Genomic DNA, 22,082 nt, shown 5'->3' on the forward strand with positions numbered 1-22,082 from the left:
CGATGCAAATGTCATCATTTATGTGTCCCGGGAGCAAAAAGAAAAAATAAAATAATTTCTAAAAGTCCATTAAAGATTTACGGTTCCCAGGGTCTTGGTAGAGCAGGAAGCTGGAGGTGGGTGTGTGCATGACATAGGCTTAATTTGTCTTAGGAGCTGTCTGGTGCCAAGCTTGGGTCTTAAGGGATCATATCAATGTCAGTAATAAGTAAAAGGCTCGTTAGGAGTTTGTTAGGAGAGGATAGTGGCAACATGACAGAAGTATTTTTGGGAGCTTGAGTAGGATTGTGTAGTCAGTTTGGGAAGTTATACTTAACTAACTAATCCAAGCGTCTGTCTATCATCTATTTTCTATGCTGCTTGTCCTCATTACATTTGTAATTCCCAGTAGACTTCGGGTAGAGGGAAAATATACCGACATTTCATATATATATCATATGTATACTTTCAAATTGTCGATTAAAAAGCTTTGTTGTGGATGTACAAATGCAAGAGCAAAAGTCTTAAGTAACATTTATATAAGACTTAAAGCTTTGTATTATACATTTTCCATTCTTTCCATCTTTTTCCAGTATTATTTTTGTACAAGAATTGAGCTCATCCTTCCATACTCAGGAGGTGAGCCAAGTCAATGAAGAATTTTGCCAAGCCAGCGTTATACTTTGCTGACACAAAGATGAAATGATAATAAATCTGGTCACATTTTTTTATTATCTTCTTGGTCTGAATCGATGACAAGGTTTTACTCACAATTTGGCTTAGACGATGTGATTTTTGACACCCAGTAAAAAAGGGGTCAGGAAAAATCCAACTAAAAGAGAACTGAGCCCTAAAATATCACAATTGAGAGAATCCTGCTGTCCACACAGTACTTGTGATGAATTACAGTTTTCTCATCTCACAGAAATCAATATTGCATACGAATGTTGTCCTTGGCAACAGATACATCCCAATAATTATCCACAGACAATGCGAGATTGTCTTCCAACCTCTAAAAATAGAAACTTTGTAAGTGATAACTGAAGCTCTGTTTGCGGTCTAGAAAAAAGAACGTCACGACTAATCGCTCAACTTCATTGCGTAGGATTGAAAACGAGTGTGAGACTCGCTAATGTTAAACCTGGATTTGGCCCAATTCAAAGATGCGCAGAGATGTGTGAAGGAGGCTGAGGTGAGTGACAATGGATTTTGGGTGAAAAGAATACTAATGGATGTGCTTCCCTGTAATTTGGAAAATCATCATTGCGTTGTGAGGTGGAGTTTGGCTACAGAGAGCTTTTATTTTGTTTCAATCTGTTGCAAATAGTGCTCCCAAGAGCACCACATAATAGCTGTACCATTTAAGCATAATTATCTAACATCACAAATCTTTAGTTGTTAACACAAATTAACATAAATATGCTTAGGTTTGGGCTATGGTGTATAAATCAAATCACCCAATTTATTGTTCTTTAAAAAAAAAACAAAAGAAACAGTGCAAAACACCCAAATACCAATGTATTGTTTTTATGGAAAAGAACCCCAATACTTTTTGTGTATAACTGGTTGCATCCTATGGTCCATTGAATGTTTATGATGGACCTAAAGGCAAATCCAGCTTCCTTGGGAGTCCACAGCCTAGCACGAGGCCCTGATTAGATGATGAATGAGAACACATGGAATGACGGTGTCTATGGATCCACTGGTGCCTAAAAATTCAAGAGGAAATTCATCAAAGTGGGCTTGTCCTCATATGAACCATCATAAAACAATGCTGGGGTCCAGTGAAGATAAATGGGGGTAATTATCTTCTTTACCTGGTCATAACAATTCTCTTCCTCAATCCAGCTTCCTGGGCATTCGAACTCCAATGCCCAGTGTGCACAAAAATGCTGACTGTTTGTTCTTCAAACTGCTAAACCTGATGAATTATCGTTGACTTTTTTTTTTAAGGAACTTTAGCAACCTTATATTTAATAGATTATTTATTTTTAGGCCACATTGCTTGGTTGTGTTGAATAACTCTCAATCATATGTATGTTAAAGTAACAATATACATATTGTATAGACATTGTTTTTCATTTTGTCATTTGACGCATACATGATGTAAGAAACACATGTAAAATATTGACATACACATATTTGCTCATACTCTACATAGAATAAGAGTGCCTTCCCTGTTTCTTGATTGGATTTATTGTATGAGATGAAAAGATGTACATGACCACCAGCTGCTGAGTCAAAGTATGTTTACATCATACAGATAAAGACATCACACAACCTTTCGTTTTGAGACTTGGTTTTGGGGGGACTGTTCAGTACAATGGGGGAAATTAAGAGCTAGGGGGGTGCATGTGGCAACAGCCTGGCACCCACATCCTTCCGTTGCTCCCTTCACCATGCCACCACCATCTGTCATCTGCGTGAACATCTGCACACCCAAGGTGCCCTTGTCATGCAATGTTAGAGCAGTATGTTTGCATTTTCTATTAAGGAAACCTGGAGTGATTCACCAGAACTAAAGCAATTGGAGGGATGTTGTGTGTGGTGAATCAGTAGAATTGTGGAGGAAAACGACATAGGACCACCCTCTGGCAACATTGTATTTAAGTCAACATACAGTATAAATGAAATATCATTTGCCCTCATTTTGGTCCTCCTTTGGCTTTATATATAACTAATGTATGATATTTGTGTGCAAAATAATGATTTTTAACCAATCCTGAAATGTACCTTATTGGCTTCAATTGGCACTGATAAGCTACCAATTCATTTGGACTGGGTGGGGTAAATAAGCCTTTGTTCATCCACGCCTCCAAGTCAGAATGAATAGGATGTCAATGAGTGGACACCAATTCAGGGTGTCCCCTGCCTGGTAGGACTTTTGTGAGGATAAGCGGTTCAAAAAATGAATGAATGAATGAATGAATGGCACGTCAACACTCAAATTACTATTTGATTTAACCAGATGCAATAATAATGATAAATTCAATTCATAACATTGAATTATCAAAGTATATTCACCATTTTAATTCTCTTAAAGTGTTGCTGCATATTGCGTATGTTGCCGATTTGGATTAATGCAACAAAACCATAACAATATGCTCATTGTCCATCATGCTGTGATATAATCTGAAGGATTATATGATGATGAAACTCACTGCTTTTTTTGTCGTAAAGTTTGCAACATTCAGATTTTTCTCACTAGTGCGTTTTATTTGAGTTGTTGTTGTTTTTTGTTTTTTGTTGTTGTTATTTGCATGAAACTGGATGTTACTTTCCCACAGCTGCCCCTCCAGTAAAGTAGACACACACACTCAAACACAAAAACACATTCATGTGTACCAAGATGAACTACCATCTGCTGTGGTGAATGAGTGAGGATGTTGCTAGTTGTGTATTCGAAACAACGGTTGAGAGAACACACTGTGCCCTGACCACACACCACTGTTGCCTGGCACTACCATCTGACATCCTGATGGATGTGCACACACATACGCCGAAAGATTGTAAGCCAAAACAGAAGAAAGGGTTTAAATGCTGCATCAGCATGAAAGAAAATTGACGGAGGCACTCATTTAGAGTAATTGAAAAAGGCGAATAGGTATCAAGCAGGCACGGACAGCGGGTATACAAAAAAAGAAATAAAAAGAAGGCAAACAAACACCCTGAGAGCATTGATTACGGGCCAAGACGTGCCTGGCAAAGCAGACCCTCCATTGAAAAGAGCACCTGCATGCTATAAGAGTCTGAAACTCCAGTCTCAACAACTCTTTACAACCTTTACCGGCTCTCGTTGTTAGGATAAAAACGAGTTTCAGAACCCCCCCTAGCTGGCTATTTGTTGCTGCCTTGTTTACCCTCCTTCCACTCTGTTCAAATTCATCTTTGTCTTAATGGGCCCAAATGAAGTCGGCTCATTCCGCCACCAGCAGGTTAAAAGCCTATGTTTCAGTGACGTGAAACACAGGCTACCGCATTCTTTAATACATTGCCTGCCATTGACGATGATATATGTCTAATCCAATTCAAGTGGGAGATCTGCCGCCTTCCCACTTCAAATGAATTGGATGTCTACTGGTGATACTTTTTTTGTTCATTTCTACTCAGCCTAATCCTAGTAAGTACATTCTAATTGTGAAGCATTTAGTCTCTCAATAAACTGTAAATTTTCAGGTTAATCATGCTTTTGCCAAACGTATTTTGTTACCATTTTAAATCTACTGTTACTATGCATCTACTTTAGTACTGAGCTCTAGACTAAATGGTGGAAATTCATCCCTAAAATTGGACAGTGCAAACAGATTTCAACTACTTACACACTTACATAAAATGGGATCTCTATGTATGTGAACACCATGTATTTTAAAATTTCATTTTTAGCTGACCATTAAGTGACTGTAAGTAATTGTGTGTGTCTTTATTACTGAAACAATTTCTAATAATGCAAATGTTGCTTGGAAATGTCATTTTACGATAATAAAGTACTGCACTACATGGATAGCTATAAATTATTTCAGTTTAATTTTCAGTATGTGTCCTAAGATAGGTTCCTGTGGAAAAAAATATGCTCATAAAGGGCAGGAGAAGTTGATGAGGCCTGAGCAGAGCTTGTTGGCAGGCTCTTCAAAGTCTCTCTCTGGAACTCCTTGACCCTTTTCCCTCCTGGGCCTATACTTTTTTGGCCACTTCATCAATCCATCTGCCATCATAGTTAATCCTGAATGCTCTATTAAGATGTCAATATTCTCTATTTTTCTCTCTTTACCGCATTTTTCATTGATAGTAAAAGAGTGTGCGTCAGCAAATGATAGTATCACATCGGTTTGATTGGTGGAACGTGAAAAATAAGAGCAGAATGAATTGGTATCATACAGAGTTTGGTTGTAAGCAGACCGAGAGGGAGGTAAAACTGAAAGCAGATGGCAAAGCTGGCACCTGTTTTACTTTCAAATCTGTTTGGAGCCATTTTCCACATGTCTTTAAAAAAAAAAAAAAGCCGATGGTGCAGATGATGCCAAAATAAGACACTCTCTGGTTTTAACCTTTTGTGACCATTCCTTTGAGCTTTTCAGACATAATAGGATGCACCCCACTGAACAAGAGGGGATACAAAAACAACCTATTTAAAATTGGTCCACTTTGTCTCACCACGGCCATGTAAGCAAACAGAGAGGGCATTGACAACAGAAAGGAGTCTCATTTAAAGTGTTAATCTGTGTGCCACATGCTGTACAAGAGCCCAGAACCATGGCATCATGCACACACACTCACAGTAGTCAAGCCTAGCCCGGCCTAGGTAAACATGGTATATAGAGTCTTAGGCAAGTGAGGGCTTCTCATCTAGATAATGACATCCATATAGTAAAATCGATGATAAAAATGTTATTGTGTGTTTACTTTGCGGTATTCTTACAAGATTTGACAATGTAGCATTATTAATCTGTACAAAGATTTGCATGATTCATATAATTTTTTTCTGATTTAATCTTTATTCATTCACACTCTCCCAGGCCAAATGAATTTAACATATCCAAAGTGTTACTGGTTTAAAGAGCCTTAAAAAAGTTAATGCTATGATATACTATGATCTATTTATTTGTATCTGTATTTCTTTTTTTTTAATCAATTATAGTGTGTTGTTTTTGGCCATTATCAGAGTTGATTTTGCATGAAAATGCCACAAAACCAACATGGAGTGACCAAGAAATGTGATAAAATAAATAGGAAGTGAATTAAAAACATTAGGGAGTGACTTAAAAAAAATGAAATAAATTTGAAGTAATTTGTTTTGAGTTACAAGTTAAGATCTGCATGAATTTACCTTGTACCTACAATCTAGTTCATTTTGTAAGAATATTAATGAAACATATAACTCCAGTTTAATTATCATTGATTGATTATTCATTACATGTAAACTAATCATACAGCCACAATAGCTCGATGTCTGTGTAATTAATTTTATGAAGCTCTCATGAATCATCAGAGGTCATTCATTAGTTATCCATCTGTTAAGGCTGTGTTTTGTTCTCCTGTGGCAAGATTAAATTGTAGGGGGGAAAAACGCGTGAGTGTTGGGTAAAAAAAACACCAGCAGAGTGCACCAGAGCACCCAAATATCTGGCCTTTGGATCAATTCTGCAAGACTGCAAACACAAAGCTTGCAGGAGCCTGAATGAAGACTTTACCTTTGAGGAATATATCTTTTTAAATCATCTCAAGATTGTTTCTTCTTTATTTCCCACTAATGTAACCACAAATTGTATTTGCACTGAAGCTTCTTGTTTTTTTGGCCTATAGTACATGAATTTGAAATTGCATGGTTTAACTCATTGGCACTTATTGACAATGATAAATGTCCAGTTCATTTAAACTGACTCAGCCTATAGTACAGTGGTTCTTTCTCTGGCATTTGATGCCAGTCTACCCTAAAACTAACTGGTGACCAGGTAAGAGTGAAGACTGCCTCTTGCCTGAAATCAGTCATAAGCGTCAACATCCTGTGATCCTGACAAGGATAGAAAAACACCTAAATCATACACAGCATTGTAAGACCAGGTAATTCCTAATTTTCTAACATCTGACCGTCTGTTTATTTTGCGTTTGAGAATTATATGTCATGATCAGAAAATAGAATGTTAGGGTGTGTGGGTTATTCAAACAGAGAGAATCTCATGTGTTGTTGTCTGCTCTGCCCCGTGCAGGATTTGGGCATCTTGCTATTGGTGGTGATGCCCAGAAGTTGTTGCCATGCAACTCTATCTGGCACGCACGCACGCAGGAGAGCCAACAATGGTCTGCTTTATGAGGTGCCCACCGATGCCATGGTAACCTCCTAGTTCTGGGCAAGACAGAGTGAGCTGTGTGCCAAAAAAATGCCATGGTGCCTTATTTTCCCTTTCTACTAACCATGTTGCCAAGAAACCTTTTGAAAGTTAATAAGTGAAACCAGTGGGCAGACAAATTACAGCGGGTGTGTGAGGATCAGCAAAGAAGTAGCTAAACTTTGCACTTTGGAAGCATCCTGCAAAGATCAAGTCTTCTCGGGAAACAAGAGACTGCGTGAGAAGAATGTTTAATTTGATCAACACACTGCAAGGCTAATGTGTCGTTATTCCAATCAGGGATGAAAAAACTAATACCACAAAATATACTCAAGGGATAAAGATGAATTCTTTACTGAAGTAAAACTAAAAGTATATTGGGGTAAAGAAATGTATACTCAAAGTAAAGTTTGAAGGCACCTGCATTTTAATTGGACTTAAAGTAAAATTTTCTTAGTGGATTTTTGTAGGGGGTACAACAATACTTCTAGGAAGTTTCTTTTTTGCACAGCTTTACAAAATGGGAAAAACAAACTAAATACTCGACAGAATACTAAGAGTACAATAGTATAGTACCCATTTTTTAACAAAAACAGCGTGCTGTTTTCAATGTGATGTAAATTCCTGTTAATTAGCAAAATCAACTGGACGAATCAGAGCAGAGTAGATCACATTCATGAAACAAAAGAGTACAGGAAACCAAAGTTCAAAACAAAAGACCATTTGACACCAGTGCAAGATAACCACTGCGACACAGAAAATTGCTGTGATTACAAATGAACTATGGCGATGAATGAACTATAAGTTGAGCTCATTTCTGCGATTTGGTGTGAGTGAGTAAGTCTGTAGTGGAAGTGAGCGAGGTTGCTCCCATCCATTTCCATATTACCGCAGGTCATCTGGGCACTGCGCCAATCACGGTGCTTTTCGACCCCGCTGAGGCCAAGCAAGATTAAAAACAGCACTGAATCATAGCTGGAAGCTAGAGACTGATGGGAAGTGTGGAAGGAAAAGGCGGTGAAATGGGGTGGGTCACACAATAGGTCATCTAGCACTTTTAAAAGGCAGAGTCCATGCCAAAAGTGGCACATTCAACTGGCTATCGGGCTGTAACTGTCGGTTTTAATTTTCATTCATCACACATTTCATCACCTCTATAGTCAACCACTACTGATGTACTTTAACACTGAGATGGTTGCAACATGTACTCATCACTTGGGAATACATACAATGATAATAGCCCTTTCTACACAAGCTGTTTGTTAATGAAGTCATATATAAACATACAGCTGTGCAACGAGATAGATAAACGGAAACGCCACTAAATAGCCACGTTGTTGAGTGGGCCACAAACATGGGTAACATGATCAAATAAACACAACGCATTAGATCAAATCTGCTGATCCATAGGGTTTAGTACATGAACACAAACAATAAGGTCAATTAATTCTGCATGCAGATATTTCGTTTTTTATTTCCTTTAACAAGCAAGACTAAATAAAAGCCACAGTAATGGAGTCTGTTTCTCATTGCATGCTGTTTTCACCCATGAAAAAATACTTTGTTTGTTTTTGTTATTTTATTAATAACAGATTTTAGAACATAGACAAGCAAAACAAAGAAAAGTGGATCCTCAAGGGCTGGGTTTTATTAATTTAAGTTGTAAATGTGACCAGTATATCAATGAATGTCAACATTTTATATCAAAATAATTGCAGAATAAACAACAAACAGCCATGTTTAACCAACAATCTTTTGTCAGTATGAATAATTTGTAATAAACGATATGAGGCTTGTTTGAAGAAGGGGCCATAATGGTAAAACCCCACCAAAAGAAAATCTGGAATTATTTTTATTCGAGCACGTGATTAAGATTCACGACTATTTACGGTGATAATATGATGGGAAAGTTGTAAAATGAGGATTTCGCTGTCACTATTTTGCTTCTTCCATGTTTCGCAGAATTGTCTTCAGAAAATGTTCTTGGAGCACAAATGCCAGTGATGTGCGATATTAAGTCTCATATTTTTCCAACCAAAAGTTATTTTGTAACTGTTTCCATTTCTTTCTCTCATCTACTTTTTCAATAACATGAACAGAAATGAGACAAAGAAATTAGAGAAAAAGAAGTTAAGTCTTGAATAACATCTAGGTGACTCAGTGAGTGATTTTATTGGCTACAATTGGCGGTAATAGACATCCAATCCATTTTGACAGAGAGTGGTAAATGAACAAATGTTCATTCAGGCCTGGATTATCTCAGATGCCAAATCCGAAGTGAGATTACAAAGAAACTAACTCCAACTAACTAACTAACTCTTTCTCATGGAATAATCTTTTGGAATTATTTGTTCCTAAATTTCTATTAGGGCAAAAAATACTTCTAAATTAACTTCTTAAATTAACTTCTGCTGATTTGGCTCTTTTCATCCTTCTCCTATGAATTTAATTAATATTATTAGATTGAATGTCTAGAGCCGTCAACGACAGGCATGAATTAAGCATTCACTCATTTTTATGACAAGTGCCATGTTAGAATTATGTCAGCATTAAAAGAAACATTCATATAAAGTGTCCCACTTCCAGGAATCCTACAAAAAGTAGTCACTGAATCAAAAAGTACATTATTATTTCTCATTATTTTCAGAACAAGAATCCAAGGGAAGTGTTGCGAGAGTTTAGCCAAGGGCCTCAAGACTGTTGACAATACATCAGCATGGAAGGCGGTGAATTAAGAATCCAACCATTCTGTTACATCACAGTACGTGTTGCAGCATGCATGCATGTATGTGTAGCCCTCAGTATGTCGGTGCAGAGTTGGTGGCTTGTCGAGAGTGCATGCACATGGCGCAAGGAGCATTTGGACCAGCAAAGCGAGACGCACAGCTGCTTGGAGAGGGTTCTGTGGCATTTCTGTGTCTGTGTCCCCTCTCCCTCCAAACACACACATACACACACACCAGAGGATACATACAGTATATACTCATACAAACACACACTCTCAACCACTCATGCTGTTGCAGCGTCCGACTAGCACTTTAGAGTAGCTTCTGATCAGTGTTTACCCCCCTCAATGACTTGTTGACATATTCATATATTCATCAACAGACCTAGGAAGAGGACGCTGGCGTGGGAGGCGGCGTGGAATGGCGTGGGAAAGGTGGCAGCTGTGTTACGACTTCTCTGCCAGGTCTTGGTGCATGGTAGGATGGATGCCTCCTGTCTCTCCTTCATTCTGTAATGATGAATCAGTGTTTGTCTTTCTTTCATTTTTCTTGGACTCTAATTTAAACTATGTCGTTTCAATTGGAGAAAATATGACGTGATGTTTCATTTTCGTGCTTTACAAGTTGTGTTTAGCTCAAAAAAAGAAAAGTGAGAGTGGTTGAGTCATTTTATTTGGGTGTGTGGTGACTCAAGGCCACAGAAAAGGATGTTAAGGATGTGTGACATAAACTGAAATAAAGGTGGTGGTTTGTTTAATGTGTCCACATATTGATGGGCTGTGAGAACTTTTCATGATATTGACGTTCTCTAAGTATTCTTGTAGCGACTTTGGGAAAAACATTAATGACTGACTACATCAAACCTAACTAGGTCTTATCCCAAAAGATGAGAGATTTTAATTAAAACCCACTAGAGGAAATTGATGTTAAGGCCATGATACACTGAAGATACATCAATCTATGTCTGGTTGTCATTTCATCACCAGTAACTTTAGAGAGACTTTAGATTTAGTCATGTTTCAAGGTTATGTGCACTTTTTGACTTGATTATACTGTACAGTTATTCCCGGGTGATATGGCCTAGAAAACAAAATCTTAGATTTCTTCACAACAAAATTCAGAGAAAGCTCCAAATAAGTTTAACTCCTTGTAGAGGAGCATTTAGTATCTAACTCATTGACTGACATTGACGGCAATAGATCTCAAATACATTTTCATGGTGAATGATCCAAATGAACATGTTTTCTAGTGCCGCCAATGGCTTTGAAAGATGTGATGAATCACAGTCACTCCTTCCAGTTTAAATGAATTGGACTTCTATTGTTGTCTATGGCATGCAGTGACTTAAATACTATGACATTTAAAAACATCTGCATATTGTATTTTTAATGTTGTGTGTCTTTATGAGGATAAAAAATGACGCTTACCCCAAAAAGGCTTTTAAAAAAGTCAAACTTGGAACAAAAGTAACAAAGTTTCATCTGTCTTTTTCTCTCCCCCTATGCAATCAGCCCAAAAATACAAAGTAATAAGGTCACAAAATTATAAATTATTATTCTTTAAATTGTTCCTAAAAAATATGTTTTTTTCTATGCAAATGTATTATAAAATAGATTTATCGCCCAGGCCTCTGGAGTCAGTGTTGTATTGATTTCACTGTGACTATCTTCTATGCTAATGTTATTCAGGTAATCTATCCTAGATTTCACATTGACAACATCAATCATGCCCATCTCTGGGTATTTTTTTTTCATCATTATTTCCCTTCATGATGCACGTAGTGTTGATCACAGAGGTGTCTGGAGGCCTGACACAGTTTGAAAACCCGTGGGTTCCTCTCTGTGCCAGCCTGCTGTACTTGCTGCTATATAGGGCAGAAATAGACCCTCTGCTTGGATGGTGGGAATGTTCAGGGGGGGTTTAGAAAAAGAGATCGTGGCAAAGAGTGGGGCATAGTCATGGAGGGACCATAGCCAGAATGAAGGCCCCATGCAGCGATGTAGGAGAGGAGAGAGCAGAGGGAAGGGGTTCAAGGGTTACAGGGTGCTGAGGGGCACAGAGAGGGGCACAGGCTGGGTTATAGGCAGCCTGGCAAAAAGAACAGCCCTCCATCTGGGCTACACAATGTCACTGCTCTATGACATCCACGTGCAAGTTTGGGCACAAGCCACTATGTACATTTGAGTTTAGAAAGTTCGCTTTTTGGGGATGTATGTTTTCTATCTGGGGTGCTTTTTTTTAGGTGTGCCTACCATTGATGTGTGCCAACACCAGTATAATTGCTCCACAGATAGAAGCACTAAAGTTATTTTCCACTGTTTCGAACTATTTTCATGCATTGGATACTTTGAAATGGGAGGTTGAAAATGTATGTAGTACTAGGCAGTTTGGAACCAGGAAAGTCCAAGGTTGGGATTACTGACTTACTTTATGTTGTATTGTAAGGAATAGACCTTATAGTCAGTGCATTCATTTCCAGTTAACAGGACAGTTGACTATTTTCTGAAGGCTTTCGACAGCCTAAAAGGCATTTGCACAAGTTCGCAAATTTATGAAGTTATTATAGCTGTCATTTATCAAAATTAGCTATAGATGAGTAAATCAGGAATGGATCTTATCTAATTTGATACATGTATTGCAAACTTGTTTGTGCCAGATCTGATCCAAACTGCACATTTGGTAGCCAATTAAGGTAAAATCCCATTTTACATGTCTACCCACATACTGTTTAGCTTTGATTAATCTTATCAGATCAGCTTGTCATTTGTCATGCTGTTATATGAGATCTGATTACATCAGAAGATCATTATTATTATTACAAGACAATCTGCATCTGGATCAACAGAGGCTTCCTTTTAGCAATTAAATGAACATGTTTGTTTGGTACTTAGTTGGTTAAAACTTGCCTTCAATCTTACTATACATTTTTTCTTTACACTTGTCTATTCTTAATGATCACATGACTTTTGTTACACTTTCTTTCATCTCCCTGGCTGTCTTTTTCTATCCACAGACAGACCCTCCCATCAGTGGCCGGTTTCCATCTGGCTCACCCCCTTTCTTTTACCAAAAACTGGCTGATAACTTTTGGCCAACTTTTGTGAATGTTTTATATGTGAATAAATGAATCAATTTAAATCAATTTGTAAACAAAAACATAATAAAGGTTTTTGTGTGCAACCTTGAATGTAAACGACAAAATTCAAAGAGAGCCTGCAGCATATTAATTTATAAATATGTCAAAATGTGTGCAGAAAAAAGCGGACAGGTTTTTTTTTTTAGAAATTTTATATCTGGGGAGCTTTGATTTGCAAAGCATCCCAAAAATGATACAAGTGTCTGGTTATCGCCACTGCTCTTCCGACTTTATCTTTGTTCCTAAAAACACAGATCATTTGCTTTTATTTCCCCTTGATTCTCCTCTTCGTGCATTGTTACTGCACAGATGTCTGGCTTGGCCTGCAACACCTGTCTCACCATGTGTTACTACCAAGTGTTGCCGTCAACTCTGTGTGTGCCAGTGTGTGCGTGTCCCTGTCTGTTTGTGTCTTTTTTTGGGGGGGAAAAGGGGAGCAGAAGCTACAGAGTGGATTAGTCATGAATATTCATGTTATCATTGATAGTACCACCAAATAGAAAGAATATGGTACCACAGAGAAGACTCCATCCATTGGAAAAAATAGAGAGGAGAAATGATAGTGAAAGTAAGTGGAGGCAAGGGGAAAAAGTAAAAATTCTCCTGACCCACATGAAAGTGAGTGTGTAAAGCGAGCATGATAAAGAAAGAGTGTTAGCTCTAGGGTTATATTCGAAAAGTAAACCGTTTTAGTTGAAATTGGGGAAAAACTCATACATTTTCGTCATTATAAGATACACAAGAACATTTTTTTCACATTTCTCTGTTGTTTAAGCACACTGAAAGTCAACATTTACAATACAATTGTGGCCTATGTGACTTTCATGAATAAATACATATCAATAAAATGTTGATAAAAGGACATTATTTTAAAAAATGAAAACACTTACCTCACATTGGCAGCAATAGAAATCCTATCGTTAGATGTTTTAGAGTCATTGGCGCGGTTAGACACACAATTCATTTTAATTGGGTGGTATGAATAATTTTTCCCATTTCAAATGAGTTGGTCGTTCATTGTTGTCAATGGTAAGCAATGACGTCATTCTGTGTCTCTTTTTTGTTAGTTTTGGGGAACTTACAAGTCCCTTGCTTTAAATTTTGGGGCTTATCAGGGTCACATCCATTTGGTTTCTTTCACTGGCTCTTATTTTTTGAACAGACACTGGCCAATTTCTGTTGATATGTCATTACTTTCTGATGATTCGACAATTCCCAGGTCACTTCTTGTATATTTTGTGTCACCTCCTGTAAATTTTGAGGCAATTCCAGAAATTATGTTTGCTAAAAGTATTCAATTGCCCATCTAGCACCATCGATGAGTTGCATCAACAGTTCATATCAAACAAATGGTAAACATTAATTTCCTTCTTTGAGCAGTAGGAATGGAGAAACTCATGTAACATAAATATATTATTATATTTATCACTTCATACCAAATGAGTACTATAAATGAAGATGTATCATATCGGATGTTTGAGAATCGGATTGGGAGAAAGATGAAGAGCAAAAAAAAAAAACGGAGGAAATCTCGGCAGGAAAAAGGATGGAACGAGACGATAGCATGGAGACCGCTGGGGTGAGGGGCAGCACAACTAAGTGGACCAAGGCCCTTGTGGCTGTTCCTCTTGCTTTCATGAAGTGCCAAAAACAGAGATTATACCAGCTCTGCTTTCTTCTACGGTGTTGGTGGGAGGGTGGATGATATCAGGAGGTATAGTAATCTTTTCCCTTCCCCACCTCCCATTCTCTGGTGTTTTTGCCTCGACCCAAAATCAGAAAAGAGCACATAACTTCATTTTACGGGGCAGAGGGACATTTAGTTACAAGAAAAGGAAGCGGAAGTTTCCAAGCAGCATCAATGTGATATAATCTTCATCTATATATATTCGAACACTTATTAACCACTCGCTCAAAAACCAGCAAATAAATATCTTTTATCAACTGGGCTATGTGCTGCAATTGTCTGTCTGTCCAGTTTGAGTTGTCCTGAGGCCAATGGGTCAGTGGTTTGATTCCCACCTACGACTAGCCACTGTTGAATTGCCCTTGGGCAAGGCACTGAACCCCAATATGCACCCCAGCAAGCCCATTGGTATGCGTGAGTTGGTGAATTCTAAATTGTAAAACACACTGTGACTCGGGTCTGAGAATGGCATTGTATGAATAAAAACTTACATACTAAACCATGCATATCCACTATCACAATTACACACTACTTCTCACTATGCAACCCTAAACCAGGCAGTCAAACAGTGAGTTAATCAGACCTATAAAATCCTTCTTTGCCAGCACAAGATAAAGCGGTTAGCTGGTGGTCTTGCCTTGCTTAGAGCAGCACATCTCTACTGGGGCCTTGTGGCTGCCTGATAAGAAATGAGTGTGTGGGATATCCTGAGAGATCCAAGCACATATATATGCACACTTTGGGAGGATCCTCTCAGTGCCAGTAGGACAAATCCACAACAGCCACTCAGCTATATCTGTAAGGCCCCAGGCTTGGCCAATCGTTCATCTACATCAGTTGTTAATTTCACCACATTGCCCTACAGGTGTGCTTGTGTGTGTTTATGCATATTCAGTCACAACTCACAAGCCACTTTATTAGCAGCATATGGACACGGGCTTCAAAACAAGATCAGGTCTTCAATTTCTTTTAGTTTTGATTGAAAATATGACTAGGTGATATAGGTTAAAACTATTTTTGGTTCACTGAAATGTGTTTTCCCCCTCTCAGCAACTCAAAAAAAGATAAAAATGAATGGTAGAAAAATATGGAACATAATGAACTCATTGGTTGCCAGCGATGTTGCTAAGACATCCAGTCCAATTTGACTGTAATGGATTTCCAGTCAAAATTAACTGGCCGTCTAGCACCGTCAAAACCACTATCCGTGTCAATGGCAGGCAGTGATTTAAAAACTACGGAAATAAGTTGTTGTTGTTGTTGTTGTTTTAGCTTTTTATGCTGAAGGGAGCTATATGGTTATCATTGGAGTTTGGAGGTAAATTGTTTAATAACCTAAGTCCAATACTCATCCTATATACTGCGTCATAATCTCTAGGAAGTTGAATAGATGAAAGCATAGAAGTAAGTTTTTCCAAAAAGTTCATTGTTAAAATATGGTCACACAGTAAATATCTATATCAGCCCAAAAAAATCAGGTTATGCTCTTAAACATTTAATGTGCAAACGTTTGCCTAATAGCATTATGTATTATTAGTTGCATTATTAAGGATCATATTCAAACATTTTCATAAAAAAAACATGGTTATTTTTCATTGATTGTGTAATACAAACAAAATGGACTATATAGATAATTGTGTTATGAGGATAATCAGATATGGAGTTCAGGAAAATGTGTGTTAAAACAATGTGACATCACTGGATTTATTTTTTAAAACGTATGGGTCGAAAAAATGTTGATTTTTTTGGTGCATTTTCTATTTGAATACATTTCTGTCACCAGTCTACAGCTTGAATGCTGGCCTCCAACTATAATAGCCACTTGACGCAAGTCAAACGCGTCTATTCTTTCTGAAAGAAGTGAGAGAATAGACGTGATTTGGGCTGGTTCGTGTTGCCCTGCCAAGGTCAATAACCCTCAAATGGACCGTTGCCCAGAGGATCTTTTGTCTTAAAAGTTGATGTTAAAACCAGATTTGCAGCTAAGGCAATGCAAATGGGCCTTTTCTAGCGACGCTCACTGCAGACGAGTGGACACACGCACTTTCATCTTTGTGCGCACTTTTCCCAAAGTGCGCGTATAAATTCAACTTGTCGATTCAAATCCATTTACGACGTATTTTTCATGCCTGATGTTGCTTTTTCTTTATTCCCTTAAGTAGATGGATAGGCCTGTTACGTAACTGTGTCAAATAACTGCCCTTTAAAACAACGAATGTTAACCTATTTAGTGTGTAAAACCATAATAAATCCGTCAAAAAGGCATTTCGTTACTAAGAAGATTATTAAAGCACCGTATTATGTTTTATCCCATATGTTTATTAGAGCAGGAAGAAGAGTGTTTTTTTTTAATGTGGAAAGCAGGTTAAGTCCAAAATCTGGTCAATTATGACTTGAACTTTAATTATTATATTAGTTTAATCAGATGCATTACGTTTTATTTGACCTGTTTGGTTAATTCTATATTACATTTATTAGCTGATGTGTTGTGGTAATATCCTTTGTGAGTGTGTTACATTAAAAATACATTATTTTCTTGGCTGGTCAAGATAAATCATTTGTAAACATTGTGCCACTACGTTTTTAGGATAATTGTCGACTTTAATAAACATGATTACATCATTGAATTTTCATAAACAGATTTGTACAGACACTCGTTTGCTACATTTACTCTTAGTCCATTTTTAATAATCTACAAAATACATTGCAAATAAAACCAAAGTAAATCAATTTTACAAAATCATTGCAACCCTTGTCGATCTTGATTTTATTTTACTTTAGTTATTGACATATTGTTGTAGAAATTATTCATTTTTAACCTTACTTCTCAATTTCAATTGGAATCAAAGCACCATAAAAACAGATAAGCACTGTTTTTAAATGCAATAGCTGCTCATTGCAATCATTTTTCTTAAATTAAAATTAGATACAGAACAGTACAAGAGATGGAAAAAATAAAAACAACAAAAACTTAGAAATACCACCTTCCATGAGCTGAAACTGCATGGTCAAAACACATAATATTACTGCAATATGAAATTATCAAAGGTTTTAAAATTAAACTAAACACATGTGAATGTAAAGAACTACAGATTTTGTTCCTCTCAAATGTGACTCCAGAGCCAAGCTGTTAAAATAAAGCATCATTCCTATCCTGTAAATGCAGCATTTTGTTTTGCACGTATCCATATTTGTATTGTTTTTAGCATTATGAGTGAGAAAGAAAGGTACACTGAAGCATAGGCATTCACAGCAAATCAATCCAGTTTTAATGGAGTGGACGTGCATCATCGTCAATGCCTAGCAATGAGTTAAATGCTGTGTATTATGAAAAGAAAAGACAGGGGCACAGTGTGTATTATCAGAAAGGAATTACGTTTTTTTTTTCATTTCACTTGAATTCATTTGTAATTGTATTCACTAATATATAATAGTGATACATTTAAATTATTGTAAATATATTTAGAGCGAGAGAGTGAGAAAGTATGTGTGTCTGTGCTTGTGTGTGTGTGAGAGAGAGAGAGGGGAGAGATAGAGAGAGAGAAAGAGTGTGTGTGACAGAGAGAGAGAGAGTGAGTGTGTGTGTGTGCGCGCATTTTCAATGAGCAAAAATATAGTCTCTCGCCCTAAAAATGGTAAAAATATATTTTTTAAAGATGCTTTCGCATTAGGTAGAGAATTTATCATCATTTCAGATACCATTGATATAAAATAGTGAGCTTTTACGTGGACAAAATTCTATCTTTCCCCCTTCAGTTCAAATGGCACCCTTGCAGATCACATGGGATGTCTCCTTAGGATTTGGTTATTTTCATCAGCTCCCTATCCTTCTTATATTGCATTTGCACCCCCCACCCTCCAAACCCCATCCCAAAAATAACGCGTTTTGACGAGCGGCACCGTGGCATCCGAACCGCTGCCCTCTCCCTCCCGTCCTCGCGAGTGAGTGCGTCGGCCCCGAGCTGTCCCTATAGCAGCGTACGCTGTAAAACCGGTGCGGGTTTACTAATCCCCCTGCGTCCACGCTTCACTCTGAGCCGGTATTTAATTCCCGTAAACCCCCAGCTGCCTCCCTGCTTCCTCACTGAGCACGACAGACTGTGCGCCGCTGCGGTTATTAATAATTCAGCCGCCCTACGCTCAGCTTCCCCGGCCGCGGCCGCAGGAGGAAGACCGCGCGTCCTCGCCCGGTGCGTGAGCGCGTATACGGCGACCGCTTCTTTTCCTCCCCTCTCCTTTTTTTCTTCAATTTGTCTTCATCCTAAAAAGAAGTTGGTTGATTTGGTGTCCGGCTTTGTCGTAGCCCTCACGGGGGCTAACTGGAGATTTTGGTCCGAAGATCTCGGCAACTTTCCCTGCACGTGGAGCGAAAGAGAGGACGCTCTTTTTAGTTAAAAAAAAAGCATGCAGCTGGGTTGAATCGCTAAACGGTTCGATTGACGAGAATTGCACGAGAAAAAGTGGTCGAACCGCAGCCCAAACTCGGGTGAAATTCGTGGAAATATGACGCACCTTGCATGAAGAAATCAGCAAACAGACGACTTGGATTACAGCCTGAAGTTTATATTTTTTTTAAAAAAAGGACAACAACAATGTTTACAGGACCGTGTTTGCTTCCGGGGTTCTAAAACCGAGCTGCACGAGAACACCAGTGGGTTGTTTTTTTCGCCCACAAACTTTTTTTTTTTTGGAAGACAAACTTTTTGGGGAGTGGAAAATGGGTCTCTGAGAGGGTCTTGGCAACTTTCCCTACACCACAATGGTACGTGCTGTGTAAACCAATAATTTGCTCATTTGTGCAGTGTTTTAAACGTTGCATGTAATAATATGCTTTAGCCAAGTTTGGGATTTATTGCTAATATGTCCAAGGTTCTCCTCCCCACATCACATTCATATCATTTAACCCTGTATTGATAATCTGAAAAAAATAACTGGTGAATACATGAAAAGGAAAATACTACAAACAAGACTCGATTCAAATGAACAAAAAACATAAATATACTTATATTTGGGCTCACTGTAACATTGAATTAGATTTTCTCCCCTTCATTGTATTGAAATCATTGTGCGCCGTTATCGAGAACAGATGTCCAATTAATTTAAACAGAGAAAGCTGAGCGTGAATGCTCAGCCTTTTGTGCCATTGACATCACTAGACGTTGAATGCATTTTGACTCCCGGTCAAAATAAAATGGACATATAACGTGGTCAATGTGTTTAATGAGTGGGGGGGAAAAACTTGTTTATACATCATTATGAAATATCTTATTTGTGTTTTTCAATTTCTCTGAGCTGTCATGGTGAGTAAGGTCTTAATATGTCCCTGCCTTACTAATAATAGTTCCATATATGATATGCACTATCATATCATACGGTGTAAGCAGACAAGGAAACAGCTACCAGCAAGTTGTATAAAGGTTGTTGACTTGCAAAGTCAAAGTTATCTTTGGAAACTTGGCTGCAAGTACCTATTTAAATATGTATTTTTGTGTGTAACTTTGTGTCGGAGTTATGCGTTTTTTATGCATGTTGCTTGGTTGTCAAATTCAGTGATATTCTCACACACCAAAAGCAGAAGTTTCTGAGATCCCTTTGGGATCATTTACTTGAATCATTTTATCATTCAAATGATGGAAAACCCCGTCACGGACTTTCAGCCACTTTGACAATAAAATAATGTGCCATTTACAGATGAACTGTGATATATAACTTTCACATCGTTGACCCTCAGATGAGTTCTATTTTCTTTCTTTTCCTGAATTGAACGTGAGCCAGTTGTTGGAAGAACCTCCCACGTACAACCTTGGCACTTCCAACAAACCATCTTATTTGCACGTGAATATGGGAGATTATTAGTATGAATAATTATTTGTTTACATAAATCTGAGCAAATGTGGCAGCTGTTCAAAAAAAAAAGCTCCTCGGTAAAAAGGATACAGAATTCAGGACAAGTCTCGTGTGGGATTTTCATGGTATGTGATGCTCCTGCTTTAGCAACCCATCTTTTTTTTAAATAACAAGAAAGTTAACAATAAATAATTTTGCACTTTGATGAAAAACTTGGGCTGGGTTAAATGGCCTAAAAGTAAAAATCTGAAAATTTTCCCCACCCAAAAAATATAGTTTCTTCAGATGTCTATTTCTTTTATTTTAGACACAAAAGGTATAACGTTTTAACTAATTCTACGACATTTATTAAACTCTTTCAAAGAGTCAAAGGAATTGGACGTCTACACAGTCAAAGGCACTAAAATGAGCACACACAGTCAGACCTCTCAGTTTAAATAAATTGGACTTCTATCCTTGTCAATGGCATGCAAAAACAAATATGGGGGTCATTATCAAATTTGCAGGACATGTTTCTAATATGGAATGGAAGTGGTGATTAAATGTTTGTGTATTAAGGTCAGAGGTCACAGAAGTTAGAAAAGTAATTTAATGATAACTTGCCTTTGTTACTCAAATTTGCTAGTTGGGTGATATGATGAGAATAACAACGGTCAGATGCCAGAAATATGGGGATGGTTTGAATTTGGTGCTTTGGCGAAGCTCTGCTCCCTCACAGTGCTCCTTTATCCTTGAAAATATTTCCACCTTTAATCCTCTAATGCTGTTGTGAAAGTTTTGTAATGATAGTGAGGCTTTGCAGTAGTCAGCCACAAATAATGTAGACATCCTCCAACTTTTATTGAAGTTTCCTAGTTTCAGGCTATCCAATTGTGTGCGTTCTAAAAAAATGGCTTTTTAAGTATTCTGCCACACAATTCCATTATCTGTATTTTGGTCGTACTTGGATCCTCTTACCAGTAGAACTCATCTGGAACATTTCATCAAGCATGCATCCAGAATGCATCCCTATTTGATGCCTTAGTTACCTATTCTAGTTCCTCTCAATGTAGAGAAGCAGCGGCTCGACTCTGAGTCCATTTTGACTGCCATTATGGATTGAGCGGCATGGTGCTGAATGGTTTCCACGTCTGCCTCCCACTTCTGAGGTCAATGGTTTAATCCTGAGTTTCTACCTTCCTGAGAGAGGTTTGCATGTTCTTCTCGTGCCCACGTGGGTTTTCTCCGGATACTCTGGTTTTCTCCTACATGTTTGTATTGTCCGCACCCAAATATAAAGTAATAACTTATCAAAGATCCAAAATAATTCCTTCTAGAATAACATAATTTCCTTTTTGGCAAAAAAGTCAAATGATTGTTTTGTAAATCAATAAAAACATAAATTAATTCAAAACAATTTACAATTTATCGCTCTAGCCTACATTTTCAATGTTAAGTAGTCTTACTTGGGTACCACTGTTAACACTTAAAGCTATCCATGCTTGAATTACTTTGTCAAGACTTAACTCTTATACTAATTGGTTTCATAGGACATCCAGGCGGCACACCAGCTGTCTACCAAAGTCATTTGAATCTCCTTAATTTGGAAATGAGTTGCTATTACTGTGTCATTTTAATTTGAAATAAAATCGCTGCAACAATACATGTATTTTTCCCTTCTCACTCCTCTTTGGGGCCTAATGAGGAATTAGAGCCAATAGCATTATTCATTACACAGAGCTTGCCAGCTCTTTATCACTGCAACAATATTAGCATATTTGTTTGAATTTCCAGCACTTTTTTTTTAAAAAAGCATTCATAACCAGGTTTAGCATTTTTAATAATCTGGCATCAAATGTATCTCACCAAACTGAATGCTGAAATAGAACCAGTGGCAAGCCCCA

At 37.8% G+C, this 22,082-nt stretch overlaps 1 protein-coding gene across 14 annotated transcripts in view; it reads left to right on the forward strand.

The window, feature by feature from the left end:
- Positions 1-9,876: 9,876 nt before the first annotated feature.
- The window catches only part of nfixb (nuclear factor I/Xb), a 103,381-nt gene continuing 91,175 nt past the window's right edge, over positions 9,877-22,082 (forward strand). For 6 of the 14 annotated variants that reach the window (XM_077733797.1, XM_077733812.1, XM_077733800.1 and 3 more), the window contains exon 1: positions 9,877-10,006. In XM_077733797.1, the coding sequence (XP_077589923.1) occupies positions 9,950-10,006 (57 nt within the window). In that variant the 5' untranslated portion in view covers positions 9,877-9,949. Of the gene's footprint in view, positions 10,007-18,208; positions 19,115-22,082 lie in introns of those variants that run through there. The other 8 variants (XM_077733801.1, XM_077733804.1, XM_077733803.1 and 5 more) reach the window with 6 other exon arrangements.

Source organism: Stigmatopora nigra, chromosome 15 (genome assembly GCF_051989575.1).
Source record: "Stigmatopora nigra isolate UIUO_SnigA chromosome 15, RoL_Snig_1.1, whole genome shotgun sequence".
Classification (NCBI taxonomy): Eukaryota; Metazoa; Chordata; class Actinopteri; order Syngnathiformes; family Syngnathidae; genus Stigmatopora; species Stigmatopora nigra.